General features: G+C 40.3%; 1 protein-coding gene across 1 annotated transcript in view; it reads left to right on the forward strand.

Moving 5' to 3' along the window:
- fdx1 (ferredoxin 1) overlaps positions 1–22,865 on the forward strand; it is a 33,708-nt gene extending 10,843 nt beyond the window's left edge. The window contains exons 2-4 of the mRNA XM_007905608.2: positions 196–320; positions 16,209–16,338; positions 19,944–22,865. Of these exons, the coding sequence (XP_007903799.2) occupies positions 196–320; positions 16,209–16,338; positions 19,944–20,058 (370 nt within the window). The 3' untranslated portion in view covers positions 20,059–22,865. The remainder of the gene's footprint in view (positions 1–195; positions 321–16,208; positions 16,339–19,943) is intronic.
- The last annotated feature ends 2,991 nt before the right edge of the window (positions 22,866–25,856 follow it).

A 25,856-nucleotide genomic window follows, 5' to 3' on the forward strand; every position in this document is an offset into this window, starting at 1 on the left:
TGCAATTATTTGGTATGTCAAAGTTTATAAAATATTGCTCAATGCTGTTTTTTTGAGTGAAGTGTTCTGTGTTTTAGTATTCCATAAATTCCTTTCGGTCAAAATGTGATGGAAGTTTCTGGTGTCAATAGGATAGGTTTTTCATTTCAGTATCCAGTCAAACTCATCCATTTTATATCTGTTCTCCTTTTGCAGTTCAAATGATAAAGTGACGATTTATTTTATTAACCGAGATGGAATGAAGCTTACGGCTGAAGGAAATCTTGAAGATTCTTTATTAGATGTAGTCGTTAATAACGACTTGGATATTGACGGTTTTGGTAAGTGCTGATCTTTTAATTAGGATTAGTTTAATTACATTCGGATAGTTTATTAGAAACACAGAAATATAATTGTATTAAGCCTTTGACAAGCTAATTTCACAGCATGGTATTAAGTTCAAGCATAAGAAAAGATTCACAGTACAAGAAAGATTCACAACATTGGTGCTTAGATCTAAATTGGTCCATCATCTATTGGGAGATTTTATACATATATATGTGATAATTTGGAAACCAAGGATGAATTTCTAGCCATTTTCATTTTTAAAAAAATTCTATAAATTTAACAACTGCTTGAATTTATATAGCACCCTTTACACAGGTTAGTGCCTTGGATTGTCTTCAGTATCTGCCTTTATTCCCCCCTCCTACGCACGCACACACACACACACTCCCCTCACCCCTGATTAGTCCAATAAACATTTGGATCACTTTTTAAATGGGAATTGCAGAATGTTATTTTAAAAGTACTTTTGATATTGAAAGTATATTTATAAAGGTAACACTCACTTCCTGCGGATTGAAAGGGCTGTAGTTAATTTTAATTTTTGCAACAAATTGCTGTACTGTTACACTACGTATTTTCATCAATTACACATATGGTAAATCACTAGTGGCTTAATTTACTGCTGACCCAATTGTTTTTCTTACATTTCACTTACTGAGTGAGGTGGAAAAGAGTAATAATTCTGTTAAGGAATTTGGTGAGAGTGGGAATTCAGTGCAGAGGGGGAAAGAGGTGCATAATTATCAAATATATAAGTTATATTAAAATAATATAAAACATGTCTGGGAATATGGCAGGGCAGCTGAGACCTATTGCATGCTCATGCGGGAACTCCAGGATACTTTGTGTGCGCTGGACACACACGTGTGGAGGAAGTGCCTCTGGCTGCTCGAGATGAGCTCAGAATTTTGAGCTTGAGGAGAGGCTGGTGTCACTACATAGCATACACTCCCTATTCGAACCTCTCCAATCCGGCTTCTGCCCTGCCCACAGTACAGAGACTGTGCTTGTGAAAGTTCACGAACAACATCCTCTCTATCTGTGACCAGGGCTCCCTCTGCCTCCTTGTCCTCCTAGACTTCTCTGCGGCGTTCGACACAGTCAGATCACGCCATCCTCCTCCACCGCCCTTCCTCCGTCATCCACCTCAGTGGGACCGTACTCGCCTGGTTCGAATCCTACCTCACAAACTGCTAGCAGTACATCTGCACAAACGGCTTTTCCTCCCGCTCTCACTCAGTTACCTGCGGAGTACCCCAAAGATCCATCCTTGGCCCCCTCCTCTTTCTGATCTACATCAGGGGATTTCATCCGCAGACATGGGGTACATTTCCACATGTACACAGACGACACCCAACTCAATTTTTTCATCTCTCTTTGCGACCCCCAGTCCTCTGATGTTCTGTCAGCCTGCTTGTCAGATCTCAGGGGCTGGATAAGCGCAAATTTCCTTCAGCTGAATGTTAACAAGATGGAAGCCATACTCTTTGGCTCTCGTCAACGTCTAAAATCTCACGGCTCTCACCTCCTCCACCAACCCGACCTCCCCCTAAAACTCTCCGAACCCGTTTGCAACCTTGGCATCAGGTTCGACCCCCAATTATCCTTCCTCCCCCACATCCGGTCCCTCATCAGCACCGCCTTCTTCCACCTCTGCAAATACCTCTCTCCGAAAGCCACTAAAACCTTAGTCCATACCTTTGTCACCTCTCGGCTGGACTATTCTAATGCCCTCCTCACCGGTCTCCCATCCACTACCATCCATAAAATCCAGATCATTCAAAATTCTGCCGCCCGCATTCTCACCCGCACCAAACTCCGCTCCCCGATCACCCCAGTCCTTGCCAGACTGTACTGGCTGCCTGTTCCAGAGAGGATCGACTTCCAAGATCCTCACCCTTGTATTCAAATCCCTCCACTCCTCTGCATCCTCGTACCTCTGTCCTCTCTCCTCAAAACAATACCCGTTGCCTTTGTTCCTCTGGTTCTGGCCTCCTCCTCATCCCCCGAGTCCTCCACTCCACCCTTGGCAGCCGTGCCTTCAGCCACTGTGCCCCAAGGCTCTGGAACTCCCTTCCTCACTCCCTTCACCTTGCTCCCTCCCTTCCTATCCTATTTTCAGGTCTCTGCTGAAGACCTTTCTCTTCGACTGCGCCTTTGGTCACCTCCCCATCCCCTGGCTCGAAGGCGAAAACTGGAAGGCGCTATATAAATCCAAGTTGTCTTTTTAACAAATGTTTACCACCATTCAGTTTACATTCTTCTCTTTATTTTGTTTTCGGGAGGGGCAGCAGACCTGCCCCTGCTCTCCATTCAGAACGTGGTTGGATGCTGGTTGCTCTTTGCCATGACACCAACGGTTTACCTGCTTTGTTCATCAACTCACAATCACGAAATTTCATGTCCGGCCATCTTAGAACATAATTAAATAACTTAGCAAGCAGATTTCAGCGGCATTTCACTCCACTGCAGTGGAGTGAAGAAAAGCAGTCTTGGTCAGAGACTGTACGGGAGGGAGAAAGGAGAACTGAGGAGGTTAGAGAAGTTCAGACATTAGCAGGAGCCAAGGAAGATGGCTTCTCTCTTGTCCACATTTAGTTGTAGAAATTGTGGCTTATCCAGACTTTGATGTCTGACAGGCAAGCGGTCAGATCATTAGTGATGGTAACAACAGTTAACATTTATACTTTCAAATTTCCTTAGATGACAATGAAAAAAAGCATACTTGAGAGAAGCTATGATTGATATTCTGGAAGTGTCAGATCAAATGAACTGAAGAACCTTCTTTTCGTCTGAACTAGTCTCTTGAAAGTAAATATTTGAATCTAGTACTACTACTGTACTACAACAATTTACATTGATATGTAAATGGCTTTCACACTGGGAGAATCTCTCTGAGCTCTGACTTCAAGTTAGAGGTAGTTGTGGAGGTTTGAGGGGAGGGAGAGGTGAGGAGAAAGCACAGTGAAAGAGTGGGTGTGAAGGTGGGTTTTGAAGGCAAGAGGGCTCTGGGATAGAATTTCAGAGAGCGGGGACAGAGCGCCTAAAGACTCACCCATCGATGGTGATGGAAGAGAGAACGTGAAGCAGGCCAATATTAGTGGAGGGAGTAGCCAGTGGGTCGCAGAGGTAGGATGGGATGAAGCCATTGGAAGTTTTTGAAAGTGTAGACCAGAATTTTTAATTTGATCCACTGGGGAATGTAGGGCCAAATGAGGGCTTTTAAGCATTAGCTACTTAGCACTCTGCAAAACAATCATGGTGGATTTCAAGTGCTGGATGCACAAATGCGTGTTCAAGAACTCAGACACCAGATGATGCTTTCCAGTAGCTGTTGCTACAAGCCTGAGTTTTCTTATCAGCTATCTGACAGACATTTTTCTTCAACATAGTGGAAGGACCTTTACAGGACAGTTTGCAACATGCCAGGCACTTTGTTCTCAAGGTCCTAGCCCTGCCGTCTCCCAGGTTTACTCAACACCTGCGCCTTAATCCAGATCCTCATGTGATTAGCCTTGGCAAATAGACGTGACCGCTGTGATTTGAAAGTAAACCGTTGGTGTCAGTGTTCTTAGCGACAGGTCATTGTAAGCTGAAGCCTTCCTTCCCTGCTGCTGCTTCCCATGTTTGCCACAATCCACCTTACCGCTTGATCTTGGACTTTGCAAATGGACTAGGAGAAATCCCTTTGCTGCATCCCTAGGAGCTCAGATCCATAAAGGAGGATTGCACACAGGTCTTGTATGCTGCAAGCTTGACCTGCATTGGGACCTTGCTGGTATTCGGATCAAATGAACAGAGAGACCAGAGTACCCTTCACCACTTCTCTGCAGTCCTTCAGGACAGTCTCCAGGTGTCCACCGCAAACCCAGATATTGAAAGAATCAATAATTATGACTAATGTCCCTTCTATCTTCCAATCAATCCCCTCTGTCTTTTCTTCAGCCATGCAGAACCATGATTCCGCACTTGGGGACACTGACCGCCATGAGTAATTTGGTTAAGGGTTTGAATTCTACTTTCACGGTCTCAAATTAACTTCATCTCAACCTGTAGTCATAGAAGGTATAAAGATAAATTTGTACCATACCATTGTTTCCGTTTGAATAACTGGATTGCTTGGTAGATTGAAAACTTACATAAACCTAATACTTTTTTAAAAAACATGTTATAATTTGCCAGGAGAAAAATCAAAGTGCATTTGCTTTAAACAAGAATATGATTACAATTCTAGTCTGGCAAAACATTTTTCTAAGGAGCATTTGGTTTCCAAACCATCTGCCAGACAACTTGTCCAATTCTATATCAGTTCTCTGTGTCCTAGAATAAATTTGGAACAAGTCTAAACGTTTCTGCCTAATCATGATTCGTTTCTAAGTGCTTCCCTATAGCAGTTCCTATTTTTTTTAAAAAGTTTAAAAGATAACATAATTCTTGAAGTTTTTAGACATTGTATAACTTTTCTCTGATTTATTTTTAAAATGAAAAACACATGTATACTATATCAAGCACTTCTAACTTTCTTATTTCCTAGTTCTGAGTAATGCTGCTTGGCAAAAAGGAAGATGGGCAAACTATTCCTCTGCCAAAACCTCTAATCTGCAACTACATCAATGGTCCAGGTTGACATGCCCTTCCTCTAATAGACTGTCTCTTTTCTATCTAACCTTTTCTCTCATGGATTTAAAATTAGGAATAAAGTTATGATGGACAAGTTTAAAACCATGTACATTTCTTCCTTGTCTGAATATTGTTCTACCTTCTAATGATTTCTGAGCCTTATAATACTCGAATATTTAAATATCCCAACAACCAGATTGCAAATAAGGCAGCAATTTCCCAGATGTAGAATGCCAGTTAAACCCTACAATTTGCTGACATACCTTTGCATATTCCAACCCAGCAAGGGATACTCCTCTGATCATCATTTTAAAAAAGACAAGGCTTGTGATGTAATAGACTTGATAGTCCTTTGTTCATGCAAAGGCATAATTAGCTCTAGATTGCTAAATCTCCTAGAAAATTGGCATGTGTCTTACAAAAGTCAGCACTTTTTGGTATAAAATGCAATGGTAATGAAAGCAAATTTCCAAATATGGTAACATACAAAGATCTTAAAGAAAATATGTCAAATCTAACAACTTGATTCATGGTAAAATTTATTGTGCCAATATGTGGAATCTTATCAGTTTTTATGCTTTCAAATTCATTTGACATGAAGATCTATAGAAAGTTGCAGATGATTTCTGTGCCAAATCTATGGATTTTTAAATAATCCTAATTAGAATGCCTTTAGCAATTTGGTGGAACTCACTCAGGACTGTTAATCCAATGTTATCGCTGAATGAAATTTAGATACTAAGCAGGAAAAGATAAGCATTAATTAGGTAAGCATTCCATACATGGGGAAATTTCCCATGTGCAAGTGGCATATATATGTGGAACTGTACCTGGTGTTGATACTCGTAACATGGTGATGGCTCCTGGCCTCCGTCTCTCGTCCCCTCCCCTCCAACATTGGCGGCCGCACTTTCAGGCACTGCATCCCGAAGCTTTAGAACTCTCTCGGTCAATCCCTTCACCATATCCCCTCCTTCCCCTATTTTAGATCAATCCCTCTGCCTTGTCTCCTCCCGCCCCACTTTTAAATCCCGCCTAAAGATCTTCCTTTTTGATCGTGCTTATGGTCCCCTCCCTCTCCGCCTTACTCGGGGTCAGACTCCGCCACTGTGAAGCGAAATGAAAGTCTGAAGACTTTTTGATTGTGCTTATGGTTACATCCTCCCTCCCTCCTGCTCTGTGTGAGGTTCTGTCACTGCTAACCAGTCTGAGAGGCTGCCCCGGGTGAAGCGTGCTTTATAAATACAAGTTGTTGTTCTTGATAGGGTATCCACATGTGTCAGACACCTGGCTGACCAAACAAATGCTGCATAACATAATCACATATGTTACTGTGAGGAATGGACTCTTAACCATTCTGAAGTTTCTTTCTATTTGGTTAATCGAGTCTTAATTTGGGGAGAGACTAAAATAGTAATTAATAAATTTTAAATTTTGAATGGGGAAAAATGCATATAATACAAATTGTGTCAAAGAAAACTTGACAGAATATCAAATTAGTTTTTTTTAAACTGTCCACTCCGCTCAGCCGGTTCGGCCTGCTCCATGTCCCCCGACCCATCCTCCCCACCATTAGCGGAAGAGCCTTCAGCCACTCTGCCCCCAACCTCCGGAATTCCATCCGCCAATCACTCCACCTCGCCCATCCTTAGCCTCCTTCAAGTCCCGCCTCAATTTCCTCCTCTTCGACCATGCCATCAGCCACCCCCCTTCCCCTCCCCTCACTTCTCCCCCACCCCACCCGACCCCAGCTCAGGTCTGAAATGCTGTACACTGTCCAGGGCCTTAGGACGTCCTCCTGACGTGAAAGGCGCTATACAACTGTAATCTTGTTGTTGTTATAGTGAACATTGTTTGAACAAGTATAGAGACCGGCAAAACTCTGTAATTGAACACAGCAGCTTTCACTGAACACGATTGTTCTTATTTGAGCTGCTAGATCAAGTGGCTTCAGTTTTTCACCCCTCCCTTCCTCAGTCTATCAAGGACATAATTTAAATTTGGAAATTGGGTATACAATACATCAAATCACCCAGTATTGGTGATGCAGTTGAAAATTATAGTAGATAAAGGATATAAAAATTGACAGATTTTTCAGATTAGGAATTACTACCTTATTTACCATTTTGTATTTTCGTTCAATCAAACTTTTAAAATATAAGAAGAACATTCCAGATGTCCCAATGTACAAATGGGGAATATTAGAGAGGGAATTGAAAATGGTTCTCAGTTACACAAATGAAGCCAATTACATTCTCTATTCCTATCCTTTAAGATAAAATTATCACAAATTGCGATCTATTCCAAAGTAGGTAGATTGAGCAGGAATTTGGCTGCTTTTCGGTTTGACTGCTTCAGTGTTTTGTTCCTTTTAGATTGTTGGACTGAGCCAATGAAGTGTGATTCTTAATGTTTGCCACTAAGTGCTGCTGTTGCATAGAGTGTAGAAATCTGGTTTCTACACATCAAAACTTCAAAGGAGTAATTTCTGTGGATCTGGGTTAGTGCTGTGAAATCCTTGAAGCTTCAAAGCATTGTTCCATGTGGCTATGATAGCAAAAACATTATCTAAAGATTTCATATTGATTTATGATTCTTCTCCCTCCTACCTTCATGGTATTTCCTCATTCTCTGATCTCCCATTTTGTAGTGCCTGGGCCTGCCCTCGGTTAGTGTCCAGCTTTCTATGACCATAGCTCTGCACACATATTTTCAATCCGTTAAATGTATCAGAACATCTAAAGCCTAGAAACCAATGCATAGCGATGCGGATTTCAGCCTCTCTATAAAGACGTAGACATCAGCTTGGTACTTTTGAAATACCTCAGTTTTCTGTGCATACAGATAGATATTTAGTATTTCTGGAAAAATAGGAATACTTTTAACTGGACTTGCCTAAAATTCTGTCCCTGCATCTGTAGTTTCTGTCTACTTGCCAAACATAACATGGTGCCATTCAGATTTTGAAAAAGCCTTTAATATCCAGAGGTTATTCAAAAGGTAGCCAATAAAACATCAGCTTCTAGTTGAAGTATCTATGTGTATGCCAAGTTATTTAATTCAAACCTGGATCTCCATATATTTCGCAATAAAATAATGTGTTCCATCAGTTCATGCCCATTCACAGAGGATAAGTCAACTTTTAAATATATGGTGTGTGTATACAGTGGAGCACCACAGATTCTCACACTGACTATCTCCATGTCTGCTTATCCAGGCAGATGATGTTACTAGGAGTGATTTACCCTTGCAAGTGGTTTGCTCTATTGCACTGATGGACCAAATAACAGTTTTAAATGATAAGTAATTATCCTTCCAGACACAAAATCTTAAATAAGTGAACTTACTGAGTTCTGTCTTCTGCAGTATTTGTCTTGATGCTTTTTAAATTCTTCCACAAAAGTTTTCTCAATGTCTGGGATTTTCTTCAGTCCAAGTGCAAAGCTGAGTAATACTCGAAAACTCAGTTTAAAAATACAAATCCTGGAAGAGATTCCTAGCAAAATAGAAAGATCTCAATCATGTATAATCTTCAGTGAACCAAGATGCTCTATTTTCATATTACATTAAAATAACTTTTCAATTTTAAAAATGCACAGTGGAATTTGTTGCTGTACAGTGTTGTTGACTTTCTACTTGTAGGTAAAGGCCCAGAATCATTAATCGAATGTGAGCCAAAGAGTGCTAGTTTCTGGTAAACCAGTTTGCTTTCACAGCAAGCAAACTATAAAATTGTAGTCTGTAAAATATTTTATGTTTTCTTTTCTTCCTGAGCAGCTATCAACAACAATTTTATATAATGCCTCTCACGTCGGAAGAATGTCTCAAAGCGCTTCACTGGGAGCCCAGTCTGCTCTTTGAATTGCACAGGGGATTTGTAACATCCATTGGAACAGGAACAGGCTGACGGAGCCTCAATGAACAACCCTCCAGGTTCATAGAATTCTACAGCACAGAAGGAGGCCATTCGGCCCATCATTTCTGTGTCGCTCCTTGAAAAGAGTTATCCAATTCAGTCCCACTCCCCCGCTCTCGCCCGTAGCCCTGCAAACTTGTCCTCCCCAAATAATTATCTACTTCCCTTTTAAAAGTTGTTATCGAATCGGTTCTCCCAAGTTAATTCACAAATGACTTGGAAGAAAGCAACTCTTGTAATTATACAATTTGCTGATGATACCAAGCTATGTAGGTAGGTGAATAATATAATGAAAAACAGCATTCAAAAACATGTATGTCACAAGGAGTGGTACTTAGATTTTACTGTAGATAATTGTGAAGTAATGCACACTGGAAGAAGAAAAAGCAAATGCGCACATAATGAAAGGTAATTCATTAGCAAAAGTGAAGTAAATGGATTTGAGTAGGACTGACTGTCAATCACTGAAGGCTTCTAGTCAATTTTCAGCTGTTACCAACACAGTTTATCAAATTCTTTTGCACTATGTCAAAACGAATTATTCTTGAAAACCAAAGCCACAGAGTTGAACATTGGACATGTGGAATGTTTCTATATGGTTACTTTTTGGGAGAGTATCAATATATTTTCCCAGGAAATAGAATGGTGAATTATGATAGGATAGATTTTCTGTGGACCAGCAGGTTTGATGTTAAAATTGGCCCTTTGTAATTTCATGCATTCTTATGCTTTCATGCAAGGTATCTTCTCAGTCATTACTTTTTTTCCATCCCCATCTCCAGATTTCCGAATGAAAACCATTTATGTTACTTTGTTTTGTGATTTTTACATTTAAAATGCTACAATGATTGATTTTGTATACTTTTTTTAAGTCGAATGATGTTCAGGTATCCAGACTGAGTTATAATATTGCATTTGATGCAGTGCCTTATCAATTTGCCAAAACATCTCAAAATGCTTCAATTTATTTGAACTTTGTAGCTGGTTTGCTGGGTTCATAACATATCAGGCACTGGATTCCTTTTAAAAATTGGCATGCTAAAATATGAACATAATTCATGTTTCGGACTTTGTGTCCATAAACACTTTGTCCTTGGACATTACTGTTTGATGTCATCAACTCAGAAATGTTTAGTGCAATTCTAACAAAATGTGATAAGAGTTTCTCTCGTTAACTTAATCCTTTTTTGTGCATTCTGGCAGTTGATTTTTTTTTGGAAACGGAGTGGTCAAGGTTTCTGTTGACTTGATTTGTTTCCATTCTTTTCACTGCTCTCCCTGTACTGAGCGCAATCCCTAGAATTGCTTGACCACTTCTCACTGTGATAATGCTCAGCATGTTAGGCTCATAGGCACATTATGTTGCCCAGCCTCAGGGTGCACTGAGAATTGGCTGGTTTCATATGTAGATTACAAATATACAGCAATAGTGCTAAGTTTATACAAATCATTAGTTAGGCCACAACTGGAGTCCGGCATTCAGTTTTGAGCATTTCACTTCAGAATGGACATTGGGATTGACAGAACCGCTTGCGCTAAGAGCCGGTACAGACTCGATATCCTGAATGGCCTCCTTCTATACAAATTTCTATGATGCTATGAATGCAAGTCTGTAACATTAATAAGTCTTCAATAACTCCAATTTAAAACTTTAATTTGAAAATCAACCTGTGTGTAATACTCCTCAATTAGATGAGTGGGGTGCATTCCTCCAGGTAGAGTATGTGTATTGTACATGGGGAAATTTCCATGTGGATTTCTGTCTGTTTGAATCCTCTTAAGCATGATGATGCCTTTCTGCTTATGTCAGGACACAAGACTGACCAAAGTATTCACAAGTTATTTAACTGGGAAGATGTCACATCTGAATTTGATCTGGTTCTTGCACAACATCAACAAATGCATACTTCATGAAGGATCATTGGATGGAGATCAGGAGCTTAAGACTTGGCTGATTTTTTTCTTCTCCCCATGCGCCCCCCCCAGTTTGTTTGTTTGTTTTACGCTTGATATGAAAAGAGAGAAATTGGGGTGGAGAGGAATGAACAAGAAAATAAAAAAGCGGAAAGCCTGTCACTGAAAATCAATTGGAATTAAATCCTTTCAACTTCAGTATTTTCTGAATAGAATTAAAACATAAGTTTAACCTAAGGCATCTAAACATTTATGACTATAGTGTACAACCGCACTAGAGCAGTCAAAAACAAGTTGATTAAAGCCCAAGATAAGCAGCCAAATGATTTCATCTTTAATCTTTGGTGACATCATCCACAGACATGGGGTCAACTTCCACATGTATGCGGATGATACCCAACTCTACCTCTGTGCCTCCACCTTTGACTCCAGAATGTCTGTCAGACATCAAGTCCGGGATGAGAGCTAATTTTCTTCAGTTGAACATCAACGAGATCGAGGCTCTTCTGATTGGCTCCCGTCAGCGCCTCCTCACCTCAGGCGCTGACGGTAGTATCACCATCCATGGCTGCACACTCCACCTTGCTCAGCCAGTCCAGAACCTTGGCGTTTTGTTCGACCCTCAACTATCCTTTCTACCCCACATCTGCGCCATGACCCACTCTGCTTTCCCCACCTCCCCATGTCGCCCGGCTCCGACATTGTCTCACACAGCAGACCGCCGAAACTCTCATATATGCCTCCTTTACATTGAGGCTCGACTCACTGCTTGTCGGCTTCCCCAACTCCTCCCTCCATAGGTTGCAGATCATCCAGAACTCTGCAGTCTGTGTCCTCTCCCGCACTGGTCTCCATGACCTTATCACCCCCATCCTTGCCCAACTCCACTGGCTTCCCATCACACAAAGCATACAGTTCAAGATCCTGGTTCTCATCTTCAAAACCCTCCATGGTCTTGCTCCCTCCTACCTCTCTGACCTCCTAATCCCTACCATCCTGTTTGCTCCCTCCACTCAGCGGGCTCTGGCCTGCTTCACATCCCCGCCTTGCTCGCCCCACTTTCGAGGGGTGGGCCTTCCAGCTCGGGTCCGTAACTGTCCAGCGCCTTAGGACATCCTCCCGATGTGAAAGGCGCTATATAAATGTAATTTTGTTGTTATTAATCAGTTCCATGATGGAGTTTCAAACCCCATGTCAGAACTTTGAGCTTATAGTCTAAGATGACACTCCAATGACGTGCCTATGGCGTTCTGCATTGTTGGAGTTGTTGTGCTTCGGTTGACATGTTAAACTGAAGTTCAGATAGTTGTTAAAGATGTTATGACGTTATTTGAAAAGAAAAGGTAATTTCTTCCAGTGTCCTGGCCATCATCTCCTCAATAAAAGTACAGTAAATTATAGCAACAGTATTGTACTAAAACAATTTTTTGGGGCCAAAATGGTGTATGCGAACATCCCCTTGTCAGTGGAGAAGCTCTTATGAGAATAAAAGTATTGGTTGCAAACAAGGTTTCAGGCAAGGTCTCACGTTTGCCTGCACTTTGGGGAGTTATGTCTGTTTTAGATTCCAGAAAGCTGAAAATTAAGTTCTCCCCAATTTCACAGTAAATGGCAGCAAACTACCAATAAAACTATTAATAAAAATGTTTTCTTAACTAACCGCTTACCAGAGATTTATTCTACTAATCCATTACTCTGAGGAGGAAGAAAGAAAGATTCTTTTTGATGTTTAATCTTCCTTGAGGCATGTTAATTCTGATTGAAACTTTTCACAAACTGTTTAGACACATAGAAGAGGAAATTAGACTTTTGACATACTTGCACAACTGGTAAGACAAGAAAATACGTAAACATGCCAACAAGTAGTTCTGCAGATACTCTTCTGCTCCATTTGGTTTAGAAACTTTCCAGGTCTTGAGGTCTCTGATGCCTGGGATCCTCTGAGGTTTACTTTACATCACAGATTCCAAGCAGTGATGACAATACAGAAATCACTGCGTGTGTACAAATTCACACTGTTGCTATGTCACAACTATTTTATGTTGTGGTTATTTCATCTCTACTAATTGTCTGTTCTCCTATAGTTTAACCATAAAAGCATGTTAATAGCATGTTGATTTTGCACTCGTCTCACAAAGCGACAGGATCTGGGTTTGATTCCCAAGTGGGGTGAAATCTTAGGCAAGTTTTCTTACTCCACACGCCTATGTTTACCTAGCAGTAAGTAGGAACCTGGTTGTTAGTCGATTAGTGAATCGCTTTCTGGAGGTCATAATCCCTCCAAAAGATAATAACAATTTTGTCATTCAATCTACGACCGCTGTGTGCAATTGGCTGCTGCATTTTGCCCACAACATATACAGACACTTTATAGCATATTCTGTGAAGTGTTTTGAGACGTCTCAACGATGTGATAAGGTACTAGATCAAATGCAAGGATTATTAGTATTAGACAGCAACCAAAGCCACAGTGTTTGCCTTTTGAGATAGGATGAATCCTTACATTTTGGTATACCGCCTTTCACTTCAGGAAGACGTCTCAAAACGCTTCACACGATATGCAGTAATGGTGCTGTGTAAAGGGTGAACGTACCCCCAAGCAGAAAATATGGAGGGCACTCTGCAATAGCCAATTATATATTTATATATTGGAACATAGGCACAAGAGTAGACCATTCAACCCCTTGAGCCTGTTCCACCATTCTAGCTTAGATCATGGCTGATCTGTACCTCAACTTTGATTATCTACCCTCGCCCCATATTCCTTGATACCCTTACCTAACAAAATTCTATCCATCTCAGTCTTGAAAATTTGTATGGATCCGGCATCAACAGCAATTTTGGGAAGAGAGTTCAAGATTTCCACTACAATTTGTGTGGAAAAAATGCCTCCTGATTTCACTCCTAAATGGCTTAGCTTTAATTTTAAGATTATGCCCCTTTATTCTGGATTTCCTACCAGAGGAAATAGGTTCTTTGTAGTTACCCTATTAATAATAGCATATTAGTAATATTAATACCCTATTAATAGCCTTTAGAGATTGAATAGAGCCACATCCTGGAGGTAGTACTAACCATCAGTACAGACACCAGGGTTTCACTTTAAATAAAGTACTTGTTAAAAATAACTTCATTTGATATATTCTCTTATGTCAAAGCACTTCCCACACAGAGTTGCTTTAAATTGCTGTGATTGTTATGTAGACATGTAGCTACAACAACAAAATTACATTTGTATAGCGCCTTTCACGTCAGGAGGGCATCCCAAGGCGCTGGACAGTCAGAGTTTCAGACCCTAGCTGGAGGGCAGGGAGGGAAGCAGGCTGATCGAAAGCAGTCGAAGAGCAGGGTCTTGAAGGAGGCAAGGGAGGGGTTGAGGCAGAGGGACTGTGGGATGGAGTTCCAGAGGGTAGGTGCAGAGTGAGGCAGGGGACATGAAGCAGGCCCGAGCCCGCTGAGTGGAGGGAGCGAGCAGGATGTTAGGGGGTTAGGAGGTTGCAGAGATAGGGGGCATGAAGGGCTTTGAAGATGAGGACCAGGATGTGGAACTGTATCCTCTGTGTGATGGGAAGCCAGTGGAGTCAGGCCAGGATGGGGGGGTGATAGGAGGGAGGAGGGAGAGGCCGACAAGCAAGGAGTTTGCATAGTCAAGGCTCGATATAATGAATGCATGTATGAGGGTTTCGGCGGTCTGCAGTGTGAGACAGTGGCGGAGCGAGGTGATGTTGGGGAGGTGGGGTGAGGCAGAGCGGGTCATGGCACGGATGTGGGGTGAAAAGGATAGTTGAGGGTCAAACAAGACACCAAGGTTCCAGACTGGCTTAGTAAGGTCGAGTGTGCAACCATGGATGGTGATGCTGTCAGCGCCTGAGGTGTGGAGGCACTGACGGGAGCCAATCAGGAGAGCCTCGGTCTTGTTGATGTTCAACTAAAGAAAATTAGCTCTTATCCAGAACTTGATGTCTGACAGACATTCTGTCAGGGCTGCAGTGGTCCTGGAGTCAAGGGTTGAGGCAGAGAGGTACAGTTGGGTGTCATCCTCATACATGTGGAAGTTGACCCCATGTCTGCGGATGATGTCACCAGGAGGGAGCATATAGATATTGAAGAGGAGGGGACCAAGGACAGAACCCTGAGGAACTCCATATGAGATGGTGCAGGGTCTAGAGGAGAAACGGTTTGTGAAGATGAAGTGGAGGTGGTGTGAGAGGTACAATCTGAACCAGTCAAGGATAGAACCGTGAAGGTTGAGGTGAGAGGAGAGGCAGTGAATGAGTGTGGTCAACAGTGTCGAAGGCAGCAGAGAGGTCAAGGAGGACGAGGAGGCAGAGGGAGCCCTGGTCGCAGATGGACAAAATATCATTTGTCACTTTGGCCAGGCCTGTTTCTCTGCTGTGGGCAGCACGGAAACCCGAATGGAGGGGTTTGTGAAGGGAGTGGCGGGAGAGGAAGGAGCGAAGCTGGGAAGCACCAACTCGTTCCAGGACCTTGGAGAGGAAAGAGAGGTTGGAGATGGGGCGGTAATTTGAGAGCACAGATGGGTCCAGGGAGGATTTTTTAAGGATAGGCTGTTTTTAATGGGGTGGGAACAGTACCAGTGGACAGGGAGAGCTTTATGATGTCTGTGAGTAGAGGGGCATGGAGGTGAAGCTAGGAGGTAAGGAGTGGGGTAGGGATGGGGTTGAGGGAGCAGGTGGATGGTTTCATGCGAGTTATAGTGGTGGCGAGGGAGGAGTGGGTGACAGGTTCGAAGGTGTGGAGGGAGGGATGGGTAGGGGATGGGAGGGGGAGATGGGAAGGGTGTAGTAGATGGAAGGCCAAAGGCAGCTGATCGGATCCCCTCGACTTTGTGTTCAAGGAAGTCACAGTTGGCATTGGAGGTGAGGATGGGTGAGGCGTGAGAGGATGGTTGATCATCGGAATCAAAATTTCTCACAAACAGCAATTTGACTGATGTCCAATTGATCTGGTTTGACTGAGCAAGTATTATTGGCCCAGACATTTTCCTGTTCTCTCAAATCATGGCATAGAATCTGAAACATCTGAGCCACAGACCAGCACCCAGGACCTTGGGTTGTATTACTACATTGGAAGGATAGCAGCAAGGCAGCATTTTTCAGTGCTGGTTTATGATCTCAATTCCGGGCTGGTGGGTGTGGGGAAAGAGTCTTGGACCCATAATACTGATCCAGAGGGAAGAGTTCTACCAACTGACCAAAAAAATGTTGGAAAACAGTTGTAAATAACGTAATGTTCAGATGTAAGCATATCTCCTATTCCACTCAAGGTAAAATGTCCTGAATATTATGGTTATTTCATCTCTGCTGATTGTGCTCTTATAGTTTAACCACAAATGCATGTTAATAGTAAAAAAAAGATTGCTGTACAGTATTATGATTGCTATTATATTCAGTTAATGCTTTACTTGTAGGTGCTTGTGAGGGAACTTTGTCATGCTCTACCTGTCACCTGATATTTGAAGACGATATCTTCAAGAAACTGGAACCCATCGTAGACGAAGAAATGGATATGTTGGATCTAGCCTTTGGTCTCACTGATACGTAAGACAGTATAATTGTTTTGCATTGAATATGAGTACAGTGTTAAAGCACATTGTTTGTACAATAATAATAAATAACTACTCGTGCGGATAAAAGTAGAGTGCATAAGTTGCGAGTGGATCTTATGTTTAAGAACTCTTTGAGTTAAATGATTATAGATTCAAAAGCACGTCAGGACTTGAGCTCAGTCTAAGATGACACTCCATTACAGTACTGGGGGAGCACAGGATTTTCTGAGTCACCGTTGTTCAGATGAGTATAAAACCATGGTTCCAACTGGCTGTTCAGGTTGATGTTAAAGATCTCCTGGTTCTATTCGGAAAGTGCAGAGAGTCTCTCCTCGGCTAACAATGCATTTGAACAGTTGGTGTGACAAATCGCTTCCGCAGTTGCCTACAAACACTGTCACTACCGATCGGTCATTTGGTCTCCAAAGCATTTGGCATCCTATATTAGTAAAATCCCTATTCTTGAAATATATTGACTTGATCAACAAATGCACAAAAATGTTTACATATTTGAATGTTTTCAGCAGGAGTATAAAAGTTAGTCAATTTCCCCAGGCCAGTTCTGCTACAGAAGTTGCATCACTACTCTTGTTTGGTGTTGCTGTAATGTGGCAGGTACATAAATAATAAATTTGATATAGCCCCTTTCACATTAGCGTCTTTCAAGTGCTTCACAGGAGAATGAGTTCTGCTTAGCTCAGCATGAAACATTTGTCATATTTATAATATTCTAATATATAATATTCTAATATATAATATAATATATAATATATTATATATTATATATTGTATTATATTAATATTAATAATATTAATAATATAATATATATAATATAATAATATAATATTATATTAACTAATATTATATTATATTAACTAATATATTATATTATATTAATTATATTATATTATTATTATATTATATATTATATTCTAATATATAATATATAATATATAATATAATAATATAATAATATAATATTCTAATAAGAATTAGGAGCAGGAGTAGGCCATTCAGCCCCTCGAGCCTGCCCCGCCATTTGATAAGACCATAGCTGATCTTCAGACCTAACTCTAATTACCTGCCCTATCCCCATATCCCCTAATCCCTCTATTTTTAAAAATCTATCAATCTCAGCCTTGAAGATGTTCCAAGGACTGAGCATCTACAGCCTTCTGGGGTAGTGAATTCCATAAATTCACTACCCTCTGAGTGAAGAAATGTTTCCTCAACTCTGTTCTAAAAGGCTGTCCCTTAATTTTAAGACTATGACCCCTGGTTATAGATTCTCCTACCAGGGGAAACAGACCCTCGGTGTCTACTTTATCCAGCCCTTTAAGAATCTTATATGTTTCAATAAGATCTCCCCTAAATCTTCTGTACTCTAGAGAATATAGCCCTAGTTTATTCAGCCTATCCTCATAGGTCAGTCCCCTCATCCCAGGAACTAACCTAATGAATCTATCACCCCCTCCAGGGCAAGTATGTCCTATTTTAAATAAGGACACCAAAACTGCACACAATACTCTAGGTGCGGTCTCACCAAGGCCCTATACAGTTGCAGCAAGACTTCCCTGCTCTTGTACTCTAAACCTTTTGCAATGAACGCTAACATGCTGTTCGCCTTATTAGTTGCTTGCTGCACCTGCAAACTAACTTTTTGAGACTGGTGTACAAGGACACCCAAATCCCTCTGAACACTAACACAATCTAATCTCTCCCCCTCTAGAAAATAATCTGTTTTTCTATTTTTTCTACCTAGGTGAATAACTTCACACTTCCCTACATTAAATTCCATCTGCCACCTACTCGCCCACTCCCCGAGCCTATCTATATCCCGTTGCAATCTTTTTGCATCATCCTCAGAGCTTACTCTCCCACCTAGTTTAGTGTCATCCACGAATTTAGATACGTTACATTCAATGTCCTCGTCCAGATCATTGATATAAATTGTAAATAGCTGAGGCCCAAGCACTGATCCTTGTGGCACTCCACTAGTCACATCCTGCCAATTCGAGAATGACCCGTTTTTCCCTACTCTCTGTTTTCTACCCGTTAGCCACTCTTCAATCCATGCTAATATGTTCCCATTAATCCCGTGGGCCTTAACCTTGTGCAATAGCCTTTTGTGTGGCACTTTGTCAAATGCCTTTTTAAAATCTAAATATACTACATCTACTGGTTCCCCCCTATCTAACCTGCTAGATACATCTTCAAAAAACTCTAAAAGATTAGTTAAGCATGACTTCCCTTTTGTAAAGCCATGTTGACTCTGCCTAATCTTGTTATGGTCTTCCAGGAATCCCATAACGACATCTTTAATTAAGGACTCAAGAATTTTCCCTACCACTGATGTCAGACTAACTGGTCTATAGTTCCCCATCTTTTCTCTCCCACCCTTCTTAAATAGTGGTGTTACATTTGCAATCTTCCAATCAATGGGAACCGTTCCAGAATCCAGAGAATTTTGGAAGATCAAAGACAAGCCATCCACTATCTCAGTAGCCACCTCTTTTAAAACCCTAGGATGTAGGCCATCAGGTCCAGGAGATTTATCAGTTTTAAGACCTGACAATTTACCTAAAACCATTTATTTATTAATATCAATTCCCCCAAGTTGCTCGCTAACATTGTCTTCTTGGTTCCCCTCTATTCTTGGTAGGTTTTCAGTGTCTTCTAAGGTGAAGACAGGAGCAAAGTACTTGTTTAATGACTCTGCCATGTCTTTGTCCCCTACTATAATTCCCCCCGTCTCTGCCTGTGGCGGATCCACATTTACCTTTGACAGCCTCTTCCTCTTTATATATTTATAAAAACTCTTGCAGTCTGTCTTTATGTTCTTCGCTAGTTTGCCCTCATGTTCTATTTTCTCCCTCTTAATCACTTTTTTGGTTCTCCTTTGTTGATCCCTAAAGTTCTCCCACTCCTCGGGTTTACTACTCATCTTAGCTGTTTTATAGGCTTCTTCCTTTAACTTTATACCTTCCCTAACTGCTCTAGTTAGCCATGGTGGGCCACCTTTCCCGTGGCATTCTTATTCCTCAAAGGAATACGTGCTCGCTGGGAATTTTGCACTGTCTCCTTAAACGTCTGCCATTGCTGGTCTACTGTCAAATCCTTAAATCTAATTTCCCAGTTTATTCTGGCAAAATCTTCTCTCATACCAGCAAAATTGGCTTTACTTAAATTTAAAACCTTTGCTTCGGACTTAACTACTTCCCTCTCTAACTTAATGCTAAATTCCATCATATTATGATCACTTTGCCCTAGAGGAGCCTTAATTTCCAGTTTGCTGATCAGCCTGCTTCATTGCACAAAATGGGTAGCTATCGTTTTTTAACTCTTGTGGAGAAATACCAGTTTTAAATGATAAAATTAGCATCGAGAATCTCTTTGCACTATTTCTAATACTATTTTATAACAAATTTGCTAATTGAATTTCGAATTAGGTCACTGCAGTTTTTTCCAATAGTTTCCTATGCCTGGAAGTACGTTTTTCAACTGTCAGGAACTGATGGAGTTGCATATGTGTTGCACTTTACTAAGTGTCAATATTGTTTCTGTTATTTTGAATGCAACATTTGTTTTGCTTTCAGTTCTCGTTTGGGCTGCCAGATCTGCATTAAGAAGTGGATGGATGGAATGACTGTAAAAGTACCTCAGGATATCTCTGATGCTAGACAACATATGGACATTGACACAAACTCCTAAATATAAACATGGAAATCCACATATTTTATAGAAAAGTTCATTTTTCTTCAATAATCAAAGTATAATTATGTAGTAAATCAATACAACCAAGCTGAGTATACTGGATACATTGTATGCATTACAAACTAGCTAAATACACCAGATATGTTGATAGATTCTTTTTGTTTTTCTATTTGTTCTTTTGTTCCGTTTTCCAATGTACTGCTTAAACTCTTTACCTGTGGAATTGCTATGCACAACATGTATATTCAAAGAAAATAATGAGTATTGGTTTGTATGAAATGAGAATCGATAAAATTTTAACTATATGTGGATTAGTGACCCTTTAAAGTACTGGAATTTTAGGCTTGTAGATGAAAATACGGTCTTTGCAACCAGTTTCAGCCAAAACATTTTTTGAGAGCACAATCAAATTGTCTACTATAATATATATTTTAGCTGCACTCACATTGTTGAACTTAGAGTACTAGAGACACTTGATAAACTCATAGTTCTTATGAGTATTTTAAGATGTTAAGATTACTTTTCAGTCTCAGAACTTTCAAATTTTTCTATACCATATAAAAATATATTTTACTTAATTATTTAATAAATGATTTAATTGGGAATTTTCATATTTGTATTTTATCCAACTGCATTATACTGTAGAACGTAATGCCATACGTGCCCATATCTGAGATCTATCATCTGTTCATATAGCGCTTTTTTTTCTTTAACCAGGAAAATTATTTTTTAAAAGGAATCATTTTTGTAGCATGATAAATTAATTTGGAAATTCAAGAGTCAACAATCCATTATAGATACCAGTTGACATTATATTCATACCGTTTCAAAGTTTCACTCAATTCCATCAGTGAGACTTGGTGCATAAACTGAACAAACAAATATTTATTTTTCTTATGGCATAAAGTTGCTGTTTGTAATTCTGGTCCTTTCAGAAACTGATTCCCAAATCACAAGTATAATCACTATCTGAAAGTTCATAGTACAGTATTTTAGTTTTTGCCATTGTAATTTTACATTGCAGGAAGAGCTGAGATCTGACCTTGTGCACACAAAGTACCAAACTCTTAAAAATTATTTGAAATTTTTTTTCTCCGCAAAATAACATTTCTTTACTGATTCTTTCCAAAAGCCATGCTGAGTTTAATGCTGTGGGACCAATTAAAAACAAACCGATGCACAATCTTTTCTGAACAGATTCTAAATCATCCATGCCACATTCCTCTTCAGTACAGCAGCATTTCCAAACTACTGGAGATAGTTAAAGGGGAGCAATGTTTTCCTCCTTGCAATCGCCTATCATTCTCTTTCAGATGCTCATTGGTGCGTTTCCAGTTTTCTGTTTCAGAATTCTGTCATTAGTAAGGTGTTTCAGGGTTATTTAACACCGTCTTTGGGGTTGGAGGAGAGACAGAGAAGCAAGATGTTTTAATTTTCAAACTGCTTGTAGACTTGCAATCCTTACATTTGCAACATGCCTCTTATGTTTCATTCTATTCTGAGGAATGTTGTGTGACGATGTGTTAGGTAAATGGGAATAGTGTTGTGCAACCCTTTTCTCCCCATCTCCAGAGATTTGTTGCCCTCTTTGAGAATCATGGCACATATTTTTCACCATCTATTCTCAACAAGTAATCACTTCAACTTGTAATTTTTTTCATGGCTTACATTTTATTCCCCTTTTTTTCTTTAGGCTGTGGCCAGATTGGATGGTGATAATGCTCTCGTACATTTTATTGTTTCAGGATTGCAAGTTCATGATTGATGAATTATACTTACAAAGTGTTCTTGGTACCTGAGATCCACCTAGCAAGGGCTCAAATCTGCATTTGTCGGATGCTTATGTCCAACTAGTGACTATACTCCTTAGGGACATAACTATGGGGTTTCATTGAGGCTGAATCAGCTCAAAGATGAGGTGCATGGTGATAGATTATCAGAATCAATTTGATCGCCTATGTTGGTCTCGGTAGTCCATTTCCCGAACCAGTCAGGTCTAAGTCCTCCCCACATGAAGGATGCTATATAAATGCAAATTGTTGTCTACAAGACAGGATTGATGACATAGCAGCCAAACTGGCTCCAACAGGTCTTGGAGAAACAGACCAATCACAGGGTGTGGTATTATTCCCAGTCAGCTCCTGTTAATTCTGTGTGCCAAAGTCTTAAAGGGTAGGGTGATCCTTGCTGAGCAAACAGCAGGAAGCCTGTCAAGTGTTTTGCAGTGGCAAGCTGCACTGTTTTAGCTTGTTAGTACCTCCATGTACACTCGGGATCCCTAAGCCTTGGCTCTTGCTGTTCTTTGCCTAAATTCTTTGGGATAAGATAAGCAGGAAGAATCCCTCTGGATAGAGTGCACACTCCATACCAGACAAACTATACTTAGTAGTTGGTTAGAAGATTCGTAAGTGGGGTTTCTACATGTGTCAGACACTCAGCTGACCCGAAAAAAATCTTCACTTATCCCTAAAGGTAATGTTTTATCCAAGAGTTAGGTTCACAATTGCTTGGGTGATGAAGGCAAAATCACAACAGAGACAAATCTGGATTGTCCAAAAGTCTGGTATGTATGCTGACTACCACAGTATTACAATCTGACTAGCAAATTGATTGAAAATTATAGCTGCAATTGAAATTGACAGACTTCTGATCAGAAATACTATAATGCGAAAATTGTTTGACACAAGTGTGACCTTTTTGAAAATTGATGCCTACGTTCTAAATTAGGTATGATCGCTTTTCAGCTTCATACCAAATACCAGCTATGTAACTTTCATAACAAATAAAGCATACATTTAATGATACGGATCAGGGTGGTCCAAACTTTTTGGTGTCGAGGGCCGGATTTGTGAGAGATGTCCGCGGGCCCTATTAGCAATATTTTTGTTTTTCTCTTACGTTTCCCAGAAACAAAGAATCCTGTGTTTTAAATTATGTGACTGTATAATAATCCTTGCATTTGATATAGCGTTTTTCACATCTTCTAGACGTCTCAAAGCGCTTCACAGAATATACTGTAAAGTGAATTGACTGTATATTTGTGGGCAAAATGCAACAGCGAATTGCGCACAGCAGTGTCCCACAAACAGTCGTGGATGGAAGTGACCAATTTATTATTGTTTTTTTCTCTTAGATTATTATCAGGAGTGTGGAGTAAGGAAACTTTCCCAAGGTTTCACCCTGCTGGGAATCGAACCCAGGTTTCTCGCTTGTGAGGCGAGTGCTCTAACAACTGAGCTACAGGTCTCCACCAGTATTACTTAATAATGATCATCTCAAATGGAAATAAATGTTTTAATGTGTTGAAGTCAAAACACAAGATATCAACTCAGAACATAGAGGCGCCAACAGAGAATGCTCAACAAACCCAAACAGATTAATTCATAATTGCAAAACTAACAGGAACACATTAATTTAGGAAAAAGATCTTTAGGAATAATTTCTCAGAAATTTTCGTGAATCTCATTCTTCCTTGAACAATGGTTCATCCTGCAGTTTACATATCTCCTTCTGAAGATCTTTTGGTTGCTACTCATTGACACCTCCATCGGATTGTTGAATAATTGGACGCTGGACCTCAGACCCTCAAAATCAGAAAAATCTCTCTGAACTCATCCAATAGGTGTCCAATTGGATGTCCTGTAGCTCAGTGGTTAGAGCAAGTGAGAGACCTGTGTTTGATTCCCGGCAGGGCGAAATGTTGGGCAAGTTTCCTTACTCCATAGGCCTCTGTAAGTAGGAACCCGGTTCTTAGTTGATTGGCAGATCACTTTTCCAGGGGTAATAATTCCGTTTTAAAAAATATATATATTTTTTTAATTGGTCAATTCCATCCATGACTGTTTGTGGGACACTGTTGTGTGCAATTTGCTGCTGTGTTTCGTCCACAAAATATACAGTCAATTCACTTTACTGTATATTCTGTATTCTTTGAGGTGTCTCGAAGACAGGATAAGGCCCTGTATCAAATGCAAGGAATATTATTATTATTATAGTAGCTATATTATGTTTCTGAAAAGCTGCAAAAATCAGCCTCATCAAGCTCAGTTGCAAGTTCCATGCATGATGGAAAATGGGTGAGGTTGTTCTGCAAGAGTGATGAGTTCAACAGTTATAGGTTTATGTAGAACCAGTAAACAATCCCCATAAGGTTCGAAAAAATCTGATTTCTGCCCTGTAGCGGAAGATTGAGAAAGTTGAGATAGCTTATTATATCTGTTAAGAAAGCCGATGCACATAGATAGGTAAGTTGGTTCTTCCAATTCCTCTTCAAACTGCGATGTTGGTCTTTACTTGAGAAATGAAAGTTACCTCCTTCCTAAGTGCATAAAACTGCACAAAGCAGTTGCGCGCACTCAGCCGACACACTTCTGAATAAAAAGGTAAATAGAAACAAAAGTAGGCTATTCAGCCCCTCGAGCCTGTTCAACTATTATAAGATCGTGGGTGATCTGTACCTCAAGTCCAATTACCCGCCCTTGCTTCATATCAATTAATATCCTGACCCAACAAATATCTGTCTGCCTCTGTCTTGAAAATGTGAATGTATCCAGCTTCCACAGCCATTTGGGGGACAGGGTTCCAGATTTCCACTACCCTATGGATGAAAAACTGCCTCCTGATTTCACTAGTAAATGGCCTAGCTCTGATTTTAATATAATGTTTCCTTATTCTGGATTCCCCTACCAGAGGAAATAGTTTCTCTGTATCTACCCTATCTAATCCCTTTATTATTTTCAAAACCTCAATCAGATCACCCCTCAACCTTCTAAACTCAGGGGAATAGAGACCAAGTTTATAAATAATAATAATAATCCTTGCATTTGATATAGCGCTTTTTCACGTCTTCTAGATGTCTCAAAGCGCTTCACAGAATATACTGTAAAGTGAATTGACTGTATATTTGTGGGTGAAATGCAACCTGTCCTCATAATTTAACCCTTTAAGTCCTGGTATAATTCTGGTGAATCTGCACTGCATCCCCTCCAGAGCCAATATATCCTCGTGGAGTCCTGTAGCTCAGTGGTTAGAGCACTCGCTTTGCAAGCGAGAGACCTGAGTTCAATTCCAGGCAGAGGGCGAAACCTTGGGCAAGTTTCCTTACTCCACACGCCTAATAATAATCCCTCCAAAAAAAAACAAAACAATAATAAATTGGTCATTTTCAATCTACGACTGTTTGTGGGACATTGCTGTGCGCAATTGGCTGCCGCGTTCGCCCACAAATATACAGTCAATTCACTTTACAGTATATTCTGTGAAGCGCTTTGGGACGTCCTCCCGACGTGAAAAGCGCTATATCAAATGCAAGGATTATTATTATTATTATTATCCTTCCTGAGGTGTGGTGCCCAAAACTGACCGCAGTACTCCAGATGGGTCTGACCAAAGATCGTTGAAGCTTCCCTATATAGTTGAAGCATCATTTCCTCTCTATATTCCAGCCTCCTTGACATAAATACCAACATCCCATTAGCCTTTTTGATAAGGCCGGATATAAAGGACAAAAATAAGGAATAAGGAGAACATAAATGGTCAGGGTATTAATATAATTCTAGATCAGAAGTATGAAAAGACTGTCAAAAATAAAGGAACACCTAATAAAAACTAATTAAACTACAGCAATGTACACAGCATTCAAATTAAAATAGAACTGGAGGCAATAATTTGTAGTGAGGAACCATATATAGTAGGGATTACTGAAACATGGCTACAGAATGAAACTTGCGAAAATAAACTGGAAAAAAATATTGGCAAACAAATATACAGCAACAGTGGGAACAATTTTAAATTGT

Source organism: Callorhinchus milii, unplaced genomic scaffold (genome assembly GCF_018977255.1).
Source record: "Callorhinchus milii isolate IMCB2004 unplaced genomic scaffold, IMCB_Cmil_1.0 Scaffold4, whole genome shotgun sequence".
Taxonomy (NCBI): Eukaryota; Metazoa; Chordata; class Chondrichthyes; order Chimaeriformes; family Callorhinchidae; genus Callorhinchus; species Callorhinchus milii.